General features: G+C 41.0%; 1 protein-coding gene across 9 annotated transcripts in view; it reads left to right on the forward strand.

Annotated features, from left to right (window-relative positions):
* The window catches only part of atp11c (ATPase phospholipid transporting 11C), a 39,121-nt gene extending 19,645 nt beyond the window's left edge, over positions 1-19,476 (forward strand). For 2 of the 9 annotated variants that reach the window (XM_035161428.2, XM_035161432.2), the window contains exons 4-31: positions 467-547; positions 2,390-2,497; positions 3,226-3,354; positions 3,676-3,764; positions 4,427-4,477; positions 4,911-4,975; positions 5,083-5,164; positions 5,252-5,402; positions 6,264-6,461; positions 7,086-7,247; positions 7,700-7,902; positions 8,073-8,144; positions 8,241-8,314; positions 8,426-8,529; positions 8,638-8,819; positions 9,538-9,804; positions 9,906-10,083; positions 10,205-10,307; positions 10,421-10,566; positions 10,878-10,937; positions 11,687-11,814; positions 12,307-12,442; positions 12,546-12,611; positions 12,741-12,844; positions 12,978-13,134; positions 15,099-15,207; positions 16,569-16,600; positions 16,822-19,476. In XM_035161428.2, the coding sequence (XP_035017319.1) occupies positions 467-547; positions 2,390-2,497; positions 3,226-3,354; positions 3,676-3,764; positions 4,427-4,477; positions 4,911-4,975; positions 5,083-5,164; positions 5,252-5,402; positions 6,264-6,461; positions 7,086-7,247; positions 7,700-7,902; positions 8,073-8,144; positions 8,241-8,314; positions 8,426-8,529; positions 8,638-8,819; positions 9,538-9,804; positions 9,906-10,083; positions 10,205-10,307; positions 10,421-10,566; positions 10,878-10,937; positions 11,687-11,814; positions 12,307-12,442; positions 12,546-12,611; positions 12,741-12,844; positions 12,978-13,134; positions 15,099-15,203 (3,201 nt within the window). In that variant the 3' untranslated portion in view covers positions 15,204-15,207; positions 16,569-16,600; positions 16,822-19,476. Of the gene's footprint in view, positions 1-466; positions 548-2,389; positions 2,498-3,225; positions 3,355-3,675; positions 3,765-4,426; positions 4,478-4,910; positions 4,976-5,082; positions 5,165-5,251; positions 5,403-6,263; positions 6,462-7,085; positions 7,248-7,699; positions 7,903-8,072; positions 8,145-8,240; positions 8,315-8,425; positions 8,530-8,637; positions 8,820-9,537; positions 9,805-9,905; positions 10,084-10,204; positions 10,308-10,420; positions 10,567-10,877; positions 10,938-11,686; positions 11,815-12,306; positions 12,443-12,545; positions 12,612-12,740; positions 12,845-12,977; positions 13,135-14,101; positions 14,193-15,098; positions 15,208-16,568; positions 16,601-16,821 lie in introns of those variants that run through there. The other 7 variants (XM_035161434.2, XM_035161431.2, XM_035161429.2 and 4 more) reach the window with 7 other exon arrangements.
* The last annotated feature ends 266 nt before the right edge of the window (positions 19,477-19,742 follow it).

The following is a 19,742-nucleotide window of genomic DNA, read 5'->3' on the forward strand; positions in this document are numbered from 1 at the left end:
TCATGATGGTTTTAAGGAATACACAATCACTCATAAGCCATTTGTGCACTGGGGTTTTAGCTGGCAGCCTTGGTCATGTGCTGCTTCTAAACTGCTCGGGATTTACCTGATCACTGGTCCTGTACTTATTCTTGCTATACACATACAAAAGCAGCTACACAGATTCCTTCACACGTGTGCTCCCTCCCTTCAAAATGAAATGTTGTGAAATCCTACTGATGAAGGAATTTGGGGAATTGTAGGCCTTACAGAAACAGACTACACCCAGCATTCAGAGGGCCTGCACCATCTTCTAAACCATCACCACACACTCCTCCCTCTGTAACCACAGGCGCACATGTGCTGCAGTGAGACTTTGTTGTGGTGTATAGCAGTCAGTGCATAGCTTTTCAGTTTGAAGGTCATATGTTTATCATTGACTGTTAACTTGGCATTTCTCTAAATGGATTTTTTTCTCCCTCTCTAGGTGATAGTTGACACTCCCACCAGCCCAGTCACCAGTGGCATACCCTTATTTTTTGTGATCACAGTAACGGCTATCAAGCAGGTAAGACGCTGCCTCCTGAATAATAATATTAAACATTGAATTGATATTTCCTGTTCTGTCCTAGCCTGGCACCTCGAGACCAAATTGCATTTGCAAATGCGTCTGGAACCTCTCAGTTCATTTTCAATTTCCAAGTAGAGTTATCAACAGTCACAGACCAAACTGTCAGTGTGTGATCTAAACCTCCCACTGTACAGCCTTGCATGGTATATTCCTATTACCTCAGTGCCAATGAGACATGGAAACACTGGCTGTTTGTTATGACTATCTACGTTATTTGTATCGTCACAGCTATCCTTGAATCAGGCAATGAACTATTGTTTATAGTAAATCAAATGTGAGTGTAACCTGTGTCCAGAAGCTTGGACAAATGCCACACAGCGACCTTAAGACAGGAAAAATACATAAGAAAAAGTACCTCCAACTAATCACAGCGAAAAAACTGAAACATGTGACATAGCACGAGATAAAAGAAGAATGTCTGGAAGCACTTAACCTTCAGTTGTTTATTTTTCTGTTGTAGAAGATATACTGTAGTTCATTTAATACTGTCACAACAGTGAATGCAACAGACATTGCCACACCAGTGGCAGTCGTCTTGGTTGCTAATGAAAATGCCTCAGCAGCCCTCCCTTCTCATACATCGTATCAAACCTGCCCCATTTTGGATAAATGGTTCAGGAAGGATGGAAATGTTTCTAAACGGAGCTGGGGGAGACCCATCTAAAAGATAAAATAACCTGAGCTTGCTGATTGGGTTGGTTTTCAGGCTAGCCCTGTCCTCATTTCCTCATATTGTCTGTCATTGCATTATATCCTTCCTCTCCAAATAGAATACAATATAAGTTCCCTGCCCTCATAACCCCCTTGATGTGATTTTTGTATTAAGGATGTGACAAATGCTCTCCTGGGTTTTGTATTAATGTGCTCTGCTGGCGCATGATTCTGATTTGGGAAAAGATGAAGTAGGCTCTCTGTGAGTGTATGAAAATGGAGAGATAAAGAGAGGGAGAGAGAGCGCAAGTCTATTACAGCGATACAAATGATCAAGGGGAGTATCTGTTTCTTTGAATCTGTTGCTCCCACAACACAGCTTTAAATGTATTGTTTTAGGTTCAGCTTTTTAATTAGCACAATAGTGGGCGGACTTCCTTGTGAAAATATATGGTGCGTGCTGATAGTGCTGGACTGCCTTCAGCCAGACTTTGAAGTGGGACACCAAGGTGGCCTGTAGTCTGAACCTATTGTAGTCGGGCAGAAGTGAACTGTATAGTTCAACAGACCATCTGCAGAATGCCTCCCCTCTTCTTCCCCCCCCCTCTCGTCCACCTGGCATAATTTCTCTGCATCAATCAACCGGACTTTCTCCTCCTATCACCTTTCCTGGTAATCCTGCATTCTGGCTCAAGCTCCGCCTTGGCACCCACTGTGGTCTCCCTCTGCATCTCTGCATCTCTGCACCATTGCCTCTATCTCCATTACTATCTTTAAGCACTTATGAAGTCTACACTAGGCTTTGTGCCCTATGCTGCTGCAGCCCCATGAATTTTTTTTTTTTTTTACCCTAACCCTAACCCTCACTATTCTTTCATGGTATACTATTCCAGTGCACTGCTGAACCAATTCTGCTGCTGCAGGCAGTCTTTTTTTTATTTTTATTTTTTATTTTTTTACAATGCGATCAAATGCAAAATAAAGATTATATCATACACATAAGCATTTCTTTATGTCTCACACTCTCCTGTTGATTGACAGTGTGAAGGTATGTAAGTGGGTCACATGGATTTTGTACTTTTTGTTGTACTGAGCAAATAACACACTGATTTTCAAATGTTGCCATAGGGCTATGAGGACTGGCTACGGCACAAGGCTGACAATGAGGTGAATAAGTACCCAGTGACAGTGCTAGAGGATGGCTGCAGGATACGGAAGGAGAGCGAGAAGATCAAGGTACCTTTCAGCTGCCACATCTTTGCTTAGATCCACTAGAATGAGTATTTCCTTAGAGACCTGGCTTGAGATAAGATGTGTGCAGCTTGGCATGACCGACTTGGAGATATATGCACAGGGGAAAAATGCTCTGTCTACGGAACTGATTAGAAGTTCAAACATGGTTGTGATAGTAATTAATTTGTCCAGGGTGTACAAAGGTAACAATATTTTCAAAGATGTATGTCTTTTTCAAAAGCTTAGAAATGCCTTAAACAATAATTTCCCATTTAACATGAACCAAGCGACTACTGGTTGTGTTGAATTGCAACCCGTGCTCAGTGACACCACTGAGAATCAGCATGCAGCTGTCAAAACGAAAACAGTCCTGCTTTGGACAGCTGCTCTCATCGCAGGAACTCGCATAAACTAACTGTTAGGTACCTCCTATAGTGCTCAAGGGTCAAAAGCTAACCCAACATTATTGTAGCAAACCAAAGAGAGCCAGATTATTTGCACAGTAGTTAAATGGGAGTGAATATTGACTAGTTGTCAGCCAGAGGACTCTGCAGAGATGCTCTTATTACTCTATTGATGCTATATTTTTAAGTAGATGGTTATTTGCAAACACATTAGCCACAACAAATTGACAAGAAATCTTTAGGGATGTGCTTAAAGGAGGTAGGAAGAAGCTATTTGTGAAAGGTATTTAGTGATATTTGGTTGACTTTGGTTGTTTCTTTGATCAGGTTGGAGATGTTGTGGAGGTGGAGGAAGATGAGACCTTTCCCTGTGATTTGATACTGCTGCAGTCGTGCCGCGATGATGACACGTGTTTCGTTACCACAGCAAGTCTGGATGGAGAGTCCAACCATAAAGTAAGATGTACTGCTTTACCCTTTTTTGATAACAGCATGGTTAGAAACTTAGAACTTGTTTCCATATATAAAAAAGTTATTTCCTAAATAATAGGGACGTGAATCTATATGGATGTTAGAGTCAGTGAAACAAGACATAACTATTTAAAACAGGGAAAGTGTAGGTTCATTTTTAGTGTCAAATTATCTTGGAATCTTTTGTCTTCCTGTTTTATGTAATGTCTTTGTTTGAGAGGTAGGGGGGGGGAAGCTAAAATGTTCACTTGACCCAAGTCAGATCGTACTCACAACTCAAACGCTGTCTCTTCCCCCCTTGTCCAGACACACTACACAGTGCCAGACGTAGAGAAGGATCTGGAATCTCTCAACGCCACCATCGAGTGTGAACAGCCACAGCCTGACCTTTACAAGTAGGCACTCATCATACAGTCCCAGAGGATTTACACTACAAGAAAACATTGCCTGTCGTTTTGTTGGGAAAAGGATTAACTCAGTACGAGTAGAAAATGTGCCATGTGACTCTAATACTAACTTGTAGATTAAGTTGAGATGTTTTGGTAAGATACTGTGTACTCTTTGTTTGGTTGGTTTCATAGTTGCAATTTAAAAATTTGCAGATTATTTACTGTAGTCTTTGGGTTGCTTGGCAGGGATGGAGCTGATTCCTATTCACTTGTAGAAATCTCATCTCAGTCAACAGCCAGCCTTTGGCTCCCCCTTTGGGCAAGGAGTTTGAATATTATCATGTGGCTAGACCTCATAATGCTGTTTGAGATGTGCTAAGTAAGCCATGGTGCCAAATGCTCACTATTCAGACTCAATAAAACTGACAGCAGGCTGCAGGCTAACCACCTGTAATGATTGGCTCCCAAACCCCTGCGATTGCTTTTAGGTCAAGTACTTGATGTCTTGTGAAGTAAATGACCTCTGAATGAATTTCGATTCCTCAAGTTCACCACTCAACTCTAGATTTTACTGATTTAATAATATGCAAAACAAATGTCTCATGTACTTTTTTTAAATGACTTGATTTGTTGTGATGTTAAGCAGAATGCATGGGCTTTTGTTCCAGATTTGTTGGCCGTATGCACATCTACGCAAATAACCAGGAGCCTGCAGTGAGGTGAGAGCACTCATGCACAACCGTCTCAGACCACTTTAAGTGAGAGCAACATCACAACACAGTTGCTTAAGCACTCATTTGTTTCCCTTTGCATCACCAACAAATCATTATTCCATTGATCATTAATTGCAGACAAGCATTAAAATTAAAACAGGCTTGGCATGGCTTCAGCCACTGCTTCCAAAGCACTCCCACAGGCATTTATCAATGACTGTTTTGTAATGGCCTTACAAACAAATGCCAGTGTCCTTCTCAAGAGCACTGGGACTGTTGTAAGCCCAGACTGCAGTCATACAGTGTATTGTCACTGCGTATTTTAGAGTGGATGCCAACTTGCCTGCCAGGTTTCCATTTGGAAAATAGGAGTGTGTGTGTGTGAATTGCACAGATTCTGTTTGACTGAATTGTCTGATGTACTGATGTGATTGTGCAGGTCTTTGGGCCCAGAAAACCTACTGCTGAAAGGAGCAACTTTAAAGAACACTCAGAAAATCTGTGGTGAGTCAACTGATATTGACGTTGTTACAATAACTTAGATTAAATTAGTGAAGATGGCTCAGTATCTAAAAACGAGTCCTTTTTCTTTTCTCTCGTGCCTTCTCAAGGTGTTGCAATTTACACTGGCATGGAGACGAAGATGGCTCTCAACTACCAGGGAAAGTCTCAGAAACGCTCTGCTGTGGAGAAGTAAGTACATCAAGAAAAGGTGTAAACAATTAAAAAAATATGTGATTCATCTTTGATAGTCACTAATGATATCTCTTATATTTTCAGGTCTATCAATGCGTTCCTTCTTGTTTACCTTTGCATATTGGTGAGCAAGGCCCTAGTGTGCACGACACTTAAGTATGTGTGGCAGGGCAAACCCGGACAAGATGAGCCTTGGTACAACGAGAAAACCCAGAAGGAGAAGGACACCAATTTAGTGAGTACACATTTAGCAACCTGCCTGTCCTTCTAGAAACAATGACTTGTAAGTCAGGTTTCTGAGAGGCTCCAGTATTGTTTACACAGTCAAAAATATCTTATATTATTTCTACTACCATATATCATCTTTTACGATGTTAGCAGCTGGGAGTGAAATACGTGGAGTAATACGTGTGTTGAGCTTCATGGGGATTACCCCTGCTGTGAGAAGAATAGCTAATGGGTGTTGCTAACATTGCATCAGGATATTATCATGTGTATAATGGTAAATACTGATCCTCTGGTGAGCTGTTGTTCTAACTTCTGGGAGTAAAGCTCCATCCACCGCGTTAAAGCGTTTTACATGCCCTTGCCTCTTAATCAGCTCCAGTAAAACTCTTCTCAGCAAAATGGCCACTGCAGACCTATACTGTGACATGGTCCATTTCATTGGTGGTTAACCCTCGGCCCTGGCCTTCAATGAACTGCGAACATGGTGATAAAACATTGTGATTGCATCATGTTTTGTTGTTCGGGCAATGTAAGATTACTGATTCCAAACTGAGGCACTGTGGATTTTATCCACAAGGGGTGTAATGTAGCGAAAGGTCAACGCTGCCAGCAAATCTTGCCTGTTAGCTTTAATTTAAGTTGTAGATACAAGTGGCGCATTACCTGATGACAGCATACTGTTTAACAATGTGATTTATTGATCACAGACCACAGACATGATGTATATGTACTTAATTTAATCTTAGTTATGAATGTCTTATTGCTTAATGAATCAATGCGCTCTACCATCTTTTCTTTCAGAAAGGTGCCGTGTTCTCAGAGATTTGAATTATAACATCAACATGTGTTCTCTTTTTTTCCCCAACAGTACCTTAAGATGTTCACCGACTTCCTGTCCTTCATGGTGCTCTTCAACTTCATCATTCCAGTGTCCATGTACGTGACGGTTGAGATGCAAAAGTTTTTGGGATCCTATTTCATCACATGGGACCAGGACTTCTTTGACCCAGAAATCGAGGAAGGGGCACTGGTCAACACTTCAGACCTCAACGAGGAGCTGGGACAGGTCAGGAATGGACCAAAGAAAATCATTCATTTAAATGGCAGAAATGTGTCTATTAGGAAATAGATTTTTGTAAATTCGGCATTCCCATTAAAAATTTTAAACAGCTAATTATTTTAATGAACCTTTGAAAAATTCAGAGTAATGACATTTATAAATAAATATATTAAAAATAAGTTATTAAAAGTATTTTTGCACTTAAATCACTCTTATCTAATACATTCAAAGGCACCATTTAAAAGTTTCTTTAATAAGTGAAAAGGGTCATTTTAATTTAATACTTTATTTGTTAAAAAAGTTAAATTGTCAGGTAAGATTGAGTCAAGCAAAAATATGGTTTCAACACTGATCATAACTGCAACTGTAAAACATAAGCTGCTTATGATAACATTAGCTTGCGGTGCTATCCTTACGTCTCTATTTTATGGCACCTATACTGCTGCCATACATCAGTCACACTTGGTCTGCAAAATGATTACCTCAATCAAAGCTGATGCTTCGTTAAACTGATTAACGCACGGCAATTCTCTCTGGAAGCAATTTCCTATTCTTATTGTTGGAACCTGTTAAATGGGCACCTGAATGTTTATGGCTGTCTGTCATGTATTTTTATCACGTTTCCTGCAGGTGGAGTATGTCTTTACTGACAAGACGGGCACCCTCACTCAGAATAACATGGAGTTCATCGAGTGCTGCATCGACGGCTTCCAGTACAAGTACCAAGACGAGTTGGACGGTTTCTGTGTCACAGATGGACCTGTGAGCAAACTACAGCAGAAAGCTGGCAGGGTGGGTGTTGTGGTGTCCCTCCATCTGTTGTAAAAGTCACACAAGCAGCAACATATGCTCATTACATAGCTCGCTGCTCAGGAAGGCCCTTCTCAGGTCACCCATGTATAGTCCCGTTTGACATGTCAACATATGCACTTAATATGGAGGGGGAGCAAACTGGCTGTGTGCTCTTGACACGAGCACCTGATTCCACTTCAGAGACTGTTGCACTTTAGCATGTCCTGTATGTTTACAAGAGGTCAGTTTAATAAGATGGTTGTAAATCCAGGGATCTAAACTCCAGCTACTGTTTATGGCTCTACGTGGGCCTGTAAATGTATTATCAAGATATTAAATGATTGATATTTGTTTAAAATTAACTTATTATAGTTATTATTTATGCATTTAAAAAAAACACATCATATGCCATATTTTTACTGTATTAAGCCATGTTCATGTTGTGTTATCAGGAGAGGGAAGAGCTGTTTCTGCGAGCCCTGTGCCTGTGCCACACAGTCCAGGTGAAGGAGTCGACAGAGCAGAGTCAAGACCAAGTGGACGGACTGACAGACCAGGTGGATGGCTTAGGGCTGGATGGAGAGGTCATTCATCCACCACCAGGCCTAATAGCCTCCTCACCTGATGAAGTTGCTCTGGTCAAGGGTGCCATGAGGTAAGAGATGGGCTATTATGACTAAGTGATTAAAATGGCGACATAACAGAATATGAATATCACAAATGCATTTTCCAAAATTGTAGATAGGTTTAAATTTCTTCACTACATTACATTAATTAATGTAACACAGATGTGACACATCTTTGATGATTTGTCTCCATCTGCAGGTACGGCTTCACATTTCTGGGTCTTGAAAGTAAAACCATGAAAATTCGCAACAGGAACAACGATGTTGAAATGTAAGTCTGTAATTATATAGGCAACTTTTTTTGGCCATATTTTTCCATTTACTCTTATGCACTATAACTGTAATTTTATTTGTGTACATCCCAAAGGTATGAACTACTCCACGTGCTGAACTTTGACCCAGTGAGAAGGCGAATGAGTGTAATAGTCAGATCCAAATCAGGTGAGCTTGAGATGACTGTCTGCTTCATTGCAGGGACTGTGATTGATTACAGGTCCTCAGCCCTCACCACATTGTGTGTCGGTATGTTTATGTTTGTTTTTTTGTCTCTAGGTGATACAATCCTCTTCTGTAAGGGAGCGGACTCGTCCATCTTCCCCCGTGTCAGACAGGAAGAGGTTGAAAAGATCCGCATGCATGTGGAGCGTAATGCAAAGGTGAGTACTTTTTTATTCAAGGGTCAGATGGGTTTTAATTTAAGATTACAGTGATTTTGGGACAGGTTTTGTTTTCTTCGTTTTGGTAATATGTTTTTAACTGTTTAGGAGGGCTACCGGACTCTGTGTGTGGCCTACAAATGTCTCAGTGCAGAGGAGTACAACCAGGCAGATAAAGGACTGAAGGAAGCTAGACTGGCTCTGCAGGACAGAGAAGAGAGGCTCATGGCTGTTTACAACCAATTGGAGACTGGGATGAGTCTGATAGGAGCCACTGCTGTAGAGGATCGGTGGGTGTTCATACAAGGCACAGCACCATACAGCTCACACATATGAATCTGCTGAAGTTGTTTGTAATGCTGTATGCTGCTGTTGTCCCTCCTCTCCCCTCCATCTAATTACAGATCAGTGCCAAGATTTTTAAATGTTAAAATGCTCTTACATAAAGACATCTCAGAATAGACCATACGTTTGCAGAAGACAGAAATAAACTTGGGACAAACTTCCTGTTCTGACTTACTATTCTTAGGAAAGAAATACCTGTCTGCGTTGTGACATATTGTTCTGTTTGTGTAACTTCAACAGTTGCAGTTGTTTTGCATCAGATGCTTTTACTAGATTCCTGGTAGTGTTTTGTCCATTATGAAATTGCTAATTTGTAATTTGTGGTGCCAATTAAAAGCCACTTTTTCCTTCTGTGGTCCAACAGGCACTCTTCCACAATCCAATGTTTTTAAAATAGGCAGCAGATTTTGTTTTACAAGTAACATTGAAATTTTAAAAAATTACATCAAAGTGCATTTCTTAAAAAAAAATATGTATTTTGAATTATACCCCCTTTTAATATATGCCGCACAGCTCCCTCTGACTCCTGTTTGAGTTAGGCTCAACCTTGTTTAAGTAGCATTTTTGCTAGAAAATCAACAGCCTTGCTCAGGCTTTGTTTCTTGGAGTTATCGTAATAACCTTTCAAGTATCTGACTTCTTTCTATTGCTCTTCTCCCCCAGGCTTCAAGAGGAGGCTGCAGAGACGATGGAGGCCCTGCAGGGGGCAGGCATGAAGGTTTGGGTCCTAACGGGGGACAAGATGGAGACCGCAAAGTCCACTTGTTATGCTTGTAGACTGTTCCAGAGAAATACAGAGCTGTTGGAACTAACAGTGCGCACTCTGGACGATGGAGGAAGGAGGCGCGAGGAACGACTGCATGACCTCTTGACTGAATATCATAAAAAAACTGTGCAGGATGCCCCACCAGCTAAAGCAGGCGTCACCAGGTTGGTTTCTCGATTTGTTGACATGCTCTTATTTAACACAATCGTTCTAAATCTTACTGATGATAAAAACTTGAAACCTGTTTCTCTTCTCGGTGTTAAAGGAGCTGGTCTTCATCAAACCAAGACTATGGTTTTATCATAGATGGAGCTACTCTGTCCATGGTGCTCAACCCCTCCACTGAGTCCAACGCAAGACTCTACAAGAGCCTGTTCCTGCAGATCTGTCAGAACTGCACAGCTGTTCTCTGCTGCCGCATGGCTCCTCTACAAAAGGCACAGGTCAGAACTATCGGTTAAGATGTGGAAAATATGTACTCCTTAAATAATTGAAAAGAATATTTTTTACAGTGAATAGTTGGCAGCTTTTGAATGTTGCCCCCATTTCTTGCTCCATATACAGATAGTTAAAATGGTGAAGAACTCAAAAGGCAACCCAATCACTCTTTCCATTGGAGATGGTGCCAACGATGTCAGCATGATCTTGGAAGCTCATGTTGGCATTGGTAAGAAATCCCATGATGGAGCTGATTCTGATTAACATATCTTTCATTAATTTCAATGGAGGAAAGTGTCACATTTTAGTGAAGGTGATGTGTGACTTCTCTTGGTGTTTCAGGCATTAAAGGTAAAGAGGGCCGGCAGGCAGTGAGGAACAGCGATTATGCCATCCCCAAACTCATGCACCTCAAGAAACTTTTGTTGGCTCATGGGCATCTCTACTATGTTCGCATTGCACACCTGGTGCAGTATTTCTTTTACAAGGTAGGAGGAACAGATGCTTCAGTCACATTAACTTGTTATCAGTCCTCAGGCTATGAACTGTCTTAGTGTTTTTGTGCAAAGCCTGAATCTCACAAACTAACTCACATGATGTGATAAAGAGAAACAGATTTGACAGAAATTATCTTCTTAACATGTTGAACTGATTTTTAGGTTGAACTGAGGATAACATTTTTTTTATTTTTGTACCTACATTTTAATTATGTGGTTTCTTAGGAATCCATTTGATGTTCTTTGATGTTTTTTTTCTCCCATCAGTGTGAGCCTGTTCTCTTTCTCTGTTTTCCCTGCAGAACCTTTGCTTCATCTTACCTCAGTTTTTGTACCAGTTCTTCTGCGGCTATTCCCAGCAAGTGAGTATGTCCCGAGGCCTTTGAGGTTCAAAGATGTTCTGAACATGAAAGGAGGCGGTGTCCCTTGAATCCACATGTCCTTGTGCTCCTGAATGCCAGACTCCTTCTTGTTAGACTGCCCCTCCCTCTCTGCCCCCGGAATGTTTGAGCCCTGTCTGATATGTTTATATATAGTGACTTAGATTTCATACCACTGTTAAATAATTCAGACATATGTCAGCTCTGCCACCGTGGTACATCATATGTGAACAGAATGTAATCATGGTGGCATGTGTATGGCTTACGTGTGAGTAGTCACACTGTTGAAAACACACTGATTTTGTGTGTGGAGCTCATTGATGAATTCACTTGGCTTTAAATTAAGAATGTTTTATGGTACTTTTCTCATATGAAAACTGCTCCTGACACAGAAATATATTATCAGTTCATTACATTTATACAAATACTGTCTTTATTAAGGTAATTGATTATGTTTTGGTATGTCTGTTTGTAAAAGGTGTGGGTGAATAGGTTATTCCCCCTCAGGCCACAAGGCCCCCAGCTTAGATCTTTCATAAGTACATGAAAGATGTATATAAGCTTGCATATATGACATACTGTATGTAAGTATGAAGGTGTGTATGAGTTTTGTCCTCTCCATAATATTAACCCTTGGTTGCCCCACCCACCCTCCTCCTCCTCCTCCTCCTCCTCCTCCTCCTTACCTTCCCTTGTCCTTCACTCCCACCTCCTGCTCCCATACTCCCCAGCCCCTGTATGGTGCGGTCTATCTGACGATGTACAACATCTGCTTCACCTCTATGCCCATCCTGGCTTACAGCCTCTTGGAGCAGCACATCTGCATTCAGGATCTGCTGGACAATGCTACCCTCTACAGGTGAACGTGTGAACCTTCACTTATCTGCAGTACACGTCATGGTTCATTAAGATGTTGTCTTTAAGATCTAGGATTGCTGTTTATGGAGTAAAGACTGGATAAAATGATTAAATGGCCAATTGTTACTAGGGTCTTTAAAGATGAAGAAAAGAAAGTGGAGAACGGTCAAGTTACACAGTCCCTCTGCTGAAGCTGGACATTTCAGCTTCTGTAACACATTTTACTAATGGGCTCTTTTGTACTCTTTTGTCCACCATCTATAATTTCTATTGTATTGCTGTCACAGTTAACCAGATATGTCCTTGTATATAAAAACTATAAACCCATTAAAACCACAGTCACCTTAATCTATGTGATGGTGCACCTCATTTTTTTGGGGTCGTTAATATTCTCAGAGAAAAATGTTTTATGCTTTTCATAGTTTCATAGAGTTTTTTTCAAAGAGACATCAAAATAAGTTTGTTCATCTTTCTTGTTTATTTTGTTTCTTAGAGAGATTGCCAAGAATGCCATGTTACGTTGGAGGCCATTCCTCTACTGGACATTGCTGGGAGTCTTCCATGGTTTGCTCTTCTTCTTTGGTGTTCGCTTTCTGTTCAGTAACCCAGCTCTGCAGGACAATGGCCAGGTTTGTTCTCTGATGGAATACACCTTCTAAAGCATGCTATTAAATTCCTTGATGAAGCCTTTTCTCCTAAGTACATCTGCTCATTTGTCTTATTTAAATCCAGGTTTTTGGAAACTGGTCATATGGAACGATCGTCTTCACTGTCCTTGTCCTCACCGTCACACTAAAGGTAAAAAAAAACATCCCTCCCTATTTATCTAATCTAATGAAATGGTGCATCATTAGCACAGCATTTCACATTAACTTTCAGAAAACTGACTTTGTGCAATCATTGACTTTTCTCTGCTTTTTGCTTTAGCTTGCTCTGGACACGCGACACTGGACGTGGATCAACCACTTTGTGATCTGGGGATCTCTGGCTTTCTATGTGTTTTTCAGCTTCCTCTGGGGAGGAACAATATGGTTAGAAAACAATTCAAAATTACTTATCTTATGTATTCAGTAGTCATTGTAGTTCATCTATTATGTTTCATTTCTATGTGACCCCTGTGGCTCTTTCAGCCAAGTCAGTGAGTGAGTGTTCTCTTTCCTGCAGGCCTTTCCTGAGCCAGCAGCGTTTGTACTTTGTGTTTGCCAACATGCTGAGTTCAGTGTCAGCCTGGCTGGTGATCATCCTCCTCGTCCTGCTCAGTCTACTGCCAGAGATCCTGCTTGTGGTGTTCCGCAAGACCCGCAGCCCCCACACTCGACAGGTACACACACATTTGCACTCTTCTTCACTTTCTCTCCCTCTTTGTCTGTCTCTTTCGCTTTCTGCCAACTCTCTGTCCCAAATTGTATGCATTTGTTTTCTCAATGTATCGGTTCTTAATAACTGAGTTCGTCCTTGATATAGTTATGGGAGGAATTTGAATACAATCCTATTCACTCTTAAGTGCCTTTGTATTTACAGAGCAATGACTCACTGTAGAAGACTCCACTCAAATTAATACATTTCACACCAGCTATTCTTTTGAGATGTAAACAAAGTGTTGACAAATTAATTCACACCTCTGATCCATGAAAGTACTCTGCTAACTACTTAGAAAAGATGTCATCAAAATGTTTTAAAAGAATTGACAATATAAATATTTGGTGGACACCAAGAGATAATGCAACTATTGATGCAGGGACACATGATTAGGACTTAGATTTTTCTCCCACTGCATCTTTAAGTCCAAGCTTTTATATCCCACACAGGCTTTTTTTGCAGGGATGCTTTAATTTAAGTGAAGTGAAGAATACTTTCCCAGATGTATTTTGTCATTTCAATTAGCTCCCCATGAGACTAATGTGATTTCCACACAGCTGGAAATGTTTGGGGGTATACGTGTGCTTTTGGGAGTGTTCCACACAACAAATTGTTTTATCTGCAAAAACTTGAAGGCAGCCAAAAATACATTTTGTACAATATGTACTTATTACAATGCATATGTGTTTGTTTTCATTTCTTTTTGAAAGTATCTGTAAGTTAGCAAAGTCGCAGAATCAATCATAAGATGCATACAAATTTGACAATCTTGTTCGTGTCAACAGTCCACAGGATTACATGATGGTTGTTATTGTATTTTAGAACATTTCTAACTTTGTTTTTCTAACAAGTGCTACTGCTTTGGTCCTCTCACTCTGTCTCACCCTCTGCTATCTTCTCTCTTCCCCTCTGGACCTGCCTCCCTAAAGATGAAACATCGCCTTCCTTCCTCGGGGACATCCACTATCTTCATGTTGTCACAGACCGCCAGCACTCACAGCTTCTCGTGGAGTGACTGAGGTCTTTCTCTCTTTCTGTCAGCTCTTATACTTGAGACTGTTCCTGCAGAGTTTTCTGTGTCTGCCAGTCTTGCTTGTTTCCTACCTGTTGTGTCCTTCCTCTCCCACTGTTAGACTCCTTCCTTCCCCTCTCAAATAACTCAGGCTGGTGTTCTGTAGTTGTTTACAGTCCCCACTCAGTAGGAGGGATTAGCTCAGATTAATCAGATTATCATTACTTTTATTATACCTACCTTAGGAATGCAATCCTTGGAGGCTCTGATATTTAAAACTTGACTTAAATGCTTTTCTTTAGATCTATGTTAAGGAAAATTAGGAGCAATACTGATCGTTGGGATGTGCCCAGCTCTGACAGCAGTGTGGAGTAGGACCATGTGTCCATGAAAGCGTGCAGTCAGTCTTCCATCCTTGTCTGTCCAGTTGTTTCAGTCAGTCTCCTCCCAGCTGCCTGTGCTGCTCCAGTGCCTGCTGCCTCCGCATGTCCAGTTAGATGAATGCAGCACGTTAAAACAACCAAACTTACCTGCATGAGGCTCAAGTTAACCTCATCCTAGATCCTCACCACAATCCCTGCAGGCCACTGCATTTTGTTGCTGTGTGTGTGCGTGTGTGTGTTTGTGTGTGTGTGTGTGTGTGTGTGTGTGTTTGTTTGTTTGTTTTCTGTACATTCCTCTGCCAAATTTGCAAGTATAGTCATAGTCAAGAAATCTGGAAATTATTATTGCAAGGAGAAGGTATCCTGAAAAGGCAGCCGGACTGAATTTCATCATCCACCTGTCCAGTCTTTGAGTCTTTGTATGTTTGTTCCCTGTGTATGTCTGTAAGTGTGCAGGAGACAGAGAGACAACGTGTGTATGGTTCTCTCAGTGTAGTGATGTCATTGGTGTCTCTTGCCTCACCCTTCTAGAAGAAGCTGGTTCAGTCGAGCGTGGGGGGACTCCAGTCTCCCCGGTCTTCAGCCAGACCCCTGCTCATGAGAACCTTTTCTGATGAGTCCAATACTGTCACTTAAGCAGGTACCAGTCCATCTTCAGGCCATTTAAGCCAATCAAAGCCTTTTTCTCCCAACCAACCTCTCCTGCAGTCCTGGACCCTAACTCCGGGTTTTAACAAGAGAATCAGGCATAATGACAAACCGGTCACATCCAGCAAGACCCACTGTGCTCCTGTGTGTTGTGTAAGCTGCCATAGGCCGGCTGAAGAGATGCACTTTTTCAACGTCAGTCCCATGTTTTGTGTTAATACATCTTTGGCTAAGAAAGACAAATGGTGCATTTCTTTAATATGAATGCATAACTAGGCCTAATATTGTAGATTTAATCTTTTCTTTTTGACACATGCTCCCTTCAGCCTCCCTTTGAACCCCAGCTTACCCCCTGCATGTGCTTTTAAAAACCCGATTTGGAACGTTTTTATATTCAGTCCATCTCGGAAGAAGAAGAACTGTCTGAGTGTGTGGTGGTCTCAGTTAGTGGGACTTTTTTTTACTGACTATAACGACCCCAATGTGATATTCATGTGCTGTTTGTAACGTGGCGGTTTCCTCATGCTCGTTTCGTCCTGTGTGCACGTCCAAACCTGTGTTGGTGGTTGTCATCTGCTTAATCTCTTGGAAAATGATTGATGTATTTTGTGAGTGCTGAGCATGATGTGATGCTGCCTTAACCTCAGGCTGAATGCAGCTGCATTAACCACAGGGGGTAAACAGCAAAATGAATGGAAACACCAAGACAAAATACTTTAAAAACTGCAGCAGGTATATATGGGGAAAACCTTCCCCATTTAATGTGTTATGTAATAAATCATACAAATATATACAAAGAAAATGTGAAAGATACATTATGAACTATTCCAACAAATTCATTCAATTCATTCTAGCTGGTAACATTTTCAAATCCACTTTTATCAACAATTTTTATCAATCAAGACAAAAAGGGCAGAATCCGTGTTCATTTATTGGCTGATGCTTTGGTCTGAATGAGAAAACATCCAATCACAGCACTGCCTCTGCTCTGTTTGACTCCTATGGGAGGGACATGGAATGAATACAGATTCAATAAAAACAAACTTGTATCTTAATTAATCTTTAAAAAACATATAATTATACAGTTTTGTGGTTTATTATATATTTTGTTTGTATTCATTATTGTATATATTACGTCTCCATGGGTAAATGATAAAGAAAACTATGCAGAAGTGTTGAACGTCTGAAGGTGTTTTCACATTTTCTGTGCTACCTCCTGTTCATAGGTCTGAACACTGTTCACAATGTCTTCTCATCACTGTCCAGGGCCACCGACATCTGTTGCTTAGCATTAGCTCAAAGCTTTTTGCCTCAGCTTTCACTATTTAACCTTCATTTCTATCCTCCCTGTAGCTCTCAGATGGTCGCCTCCTACAAACATCCAGGTAAACCACAGAGATGAACCCAACCATCTGCTCAATGTGCATGTTTGGCTTCAACGGATCAATATAGATGATAAATTCTAATAATATAAAATAAAATGTGGCCGCTTACCATTTGTTTTGATTTGGGGTGATTTCAACTTGTCTCGTCCTCTTTTCTCTTGTTGGAACAAGCTTCTAATGAAAACACAGAAGTTGAATCTTTCTGCTTCTCTGTTTTCCAGAATGCACCAGTCTCTCTAATATCGCACAAGCATCTGAAGGGGTGTGAGTAAAAGGCAGCAGGGACTCACAACAGTGGCATCTGCCACATTCAGGATGTCGTGCCAGTTGGGTCGGAGCTGACCTGAAAAAAGGAGGAGAAGAAGAAGAGGAGGAGGAAAAAATCAGAAGAAAAAGAGAGAGATGCTGACTGGGGGGGTGGGATGTAAAGGGATTAAGCAGCCTTTTGACTTGTGTGTTTCTGCTCCGTCCTTCTCTGCTCAATCCCCAAATCTCCTAAACCCCCCATGCATGCCTGCAGAGCAGTGCCCTGCATTATTTTTTAAGATATCTAATAAGATGCCAGGCATGAGTTTTCTTTCTTTTTACTCCTTTTTTTTTTTTTAAATACTAGCTTCCAATTGAATGCATACACTTCTGCCTTGTCAGTAGCTCTATCTAACTGCTGTGTTTTAACAAGCAGTTGTGATATCCACTCCAAGAATGGTTCACCTGCATGAAAGAAGGCTCAAAAGAAAGCTTTACTCCACTGATGTTCAGTCACTGTGTTCTGCTAAGTTTTATAAAGACACGACGATCCCTTTCTCACTAGTTACACTTTAAAAAGGTTATTCTACTTTACAGTTAATACGCTTTCAATGGTTATTCTTATCTTGTGTTCCAGAAAATATTCTCATCCACGGGTTCAAAATGAAGAATTTACTGAATATGATTTCAATCCAGCTCAGAGCTGCAAACGGTTAGAACGGTTTTCAGGACGAGCTAAAACAGACCATATTACCACTCAATCCAAAAAGTGTGTGTGTGTGTGCGTGCGCATGTGTATGTGTATGCAAGATTGAGAGATAGATTAGAGACAACAAGCCTATTCTGGCAATGAAACTATGCCTCCATCCTCAGAGATAATTTAAGAGAGTCCAATTTAGATGAGATATTTAATATATGTGTTGTACTGTATATAATTAAGAGATGTATGACAGCATCTGCTCAAAGCCAAAAAAAGATGAACCTAATATGATTCGATTCTGTGACCTGGAAGTGACCACTTCTCGTGTGTCCTGTGCAACTTGTACTGGTTGAGAAAAGTGAGATATGTCTGTGTGTGTGTGTGTGTGAAGAGTACCGGAATTACTTGAACCCCGTTGATGTAGTTCGGTCGGACGGTTCCTGCACTATTTAGGACCGTTTCTTAATTGCGTAGACAGCACATGTTTATTCAGTATGTCTGAGCGTACACACGCACATATCTGATGGCTGAGAACATTACGCACACAGTCACCACACACGTTGTACACTTAATACACACATGCACTAGAGCCTAAATGAGGTATTTACTGTATGTTCATTAATCCATCATCTAGTTCATGTACTTCTTCTCGGTCGCGCTGAAGTTGGGATGTAAAGAAAACCAACTCCAGACCTGCAGAGTCGACATAGTTTCCGTTCGCATGAGGCAACACACTCCGTCCTCTTCCTTGTTTGTGGACTGTTCGGCCTTTAACGTCTTCTGTGTAGTGCTTCATACATTCCATTCAAACTTGCCATTGTTTCAAACTCTTCAAGATACTGTTTTGAAATACTTTGTTTTTTTCTTCACGGACGTGTATTGTCCATTTGGCATATTTATTGTTAAGTGTAATTTTACTCACAAAGGTTATATTTTATTACATAAGTCTTTTTTTTTATTATTGGCGAGGAGTGGTCAGCTTTGTCGGTCGTTTGAGTTTTGCCTGTGTTACTCCAGCCCTGATGTCAGCCCGTGCCAATCCCATGATTGTCTTTGTCATATTTACAAAGACAGGCAGCCCCCCCCATCCCACACTCCCAACATCCATAAATCTGCCTCAGAACCAGTGCCACTCCTTGTGCTCAGTGATGTAACTCTTGGTTTAAACTGATTATGGAGTAATTGTCACTACAATGATACGTGAGTTTTGTTACAGAATCTATCGGTATGTTGATTTGAAAGTTTAAAAAAATCTCCAGCTCAATACTTTTTAGTGCTGGTCTTGTATTTCGCTCCACTGATTGTAGCCTGACATATCTGATACAGTGCATCTGCACAATGGCACATGCAGTCATACCACCAAGTGGAGATTTAAATAAAGTTAATGTTGATCTGTTTATAAATGGAAAAATGTACATTCATTTCAGCTTTATTTTCTACTTTAAAGTCTGTTTTATTGATGTTTGCGGAGGAGGCAGTTTTTACTCTGACTGCACTGTGTTGGCGATATACTGGATGTAAGGGGACGCATCGAGAGGGGCTGCCTGCTTTGTTTAATGAAAAAACCTTTAAGTGACATCAGAGATGCTATTTTCTTGTTAATCTAATTTTTTGCCTGTCTAATGAAAACTATAAAAAGAATGAACTGTATTTTTAATGCAACCTTTTTCCAGCCACTTTTTGTACGATAACCAAAATGTCCAAAAAAAAGCACGAGAGGCTCTGTGGCTGTGGACGCTGTCTGTGAGGGGTGGAGGTGGACACCTTCAGGCAGCGACGTGTCGCACAGCAGGGACACCCCCGCCACCTCCAGCCCTCCAGCTTTCTCCAGCCTCAACACTCCAAACCTCTAAGCTGAATGTACCTCTTTGAAACTAGTGTATTGAAAACCTGAAGTTCTTCTGTAATAAAGCAGAATGTTTTGAAGATACAATGTCTTGTAGTGCTTTGTTACACCCAGAGTCGTGTCTGCAGGCGCAGTCTGATGTAAGGATGTGTTTATGTGTGTGTGTCTGTGTGCATTTGACCAGACTAAGCAGATGCTGTGCAGTAATGAGATGGCTGAGAGGCTAAGCTGGATCAGCTGAGTGGCTGCGTATCAGGACGGAGCTCTGCTGCTCTTCCACTGCTCCATGTGTGGCCCGACATCAAGAACACATCAAACACAGTGAGTCCCTGTAGAGGAACTCTGAATAC

Source organism: Hippoglossus stenolepis, chromosome 7 (assembly GCF_022539355.2).
Source record: "Hippoglossus stenolepis isolate QCI-W04-F060 chromosome 7, HSTE1.2, whole genome shotgun sequence".
NCBI classification, from domain to species: Eukaryota; Metazoa; Chordata; class Actinopteri; order Pleuronectiformes; family Pleuronectidae; genus Hippoglossus; species Hippoglossus stenolepis.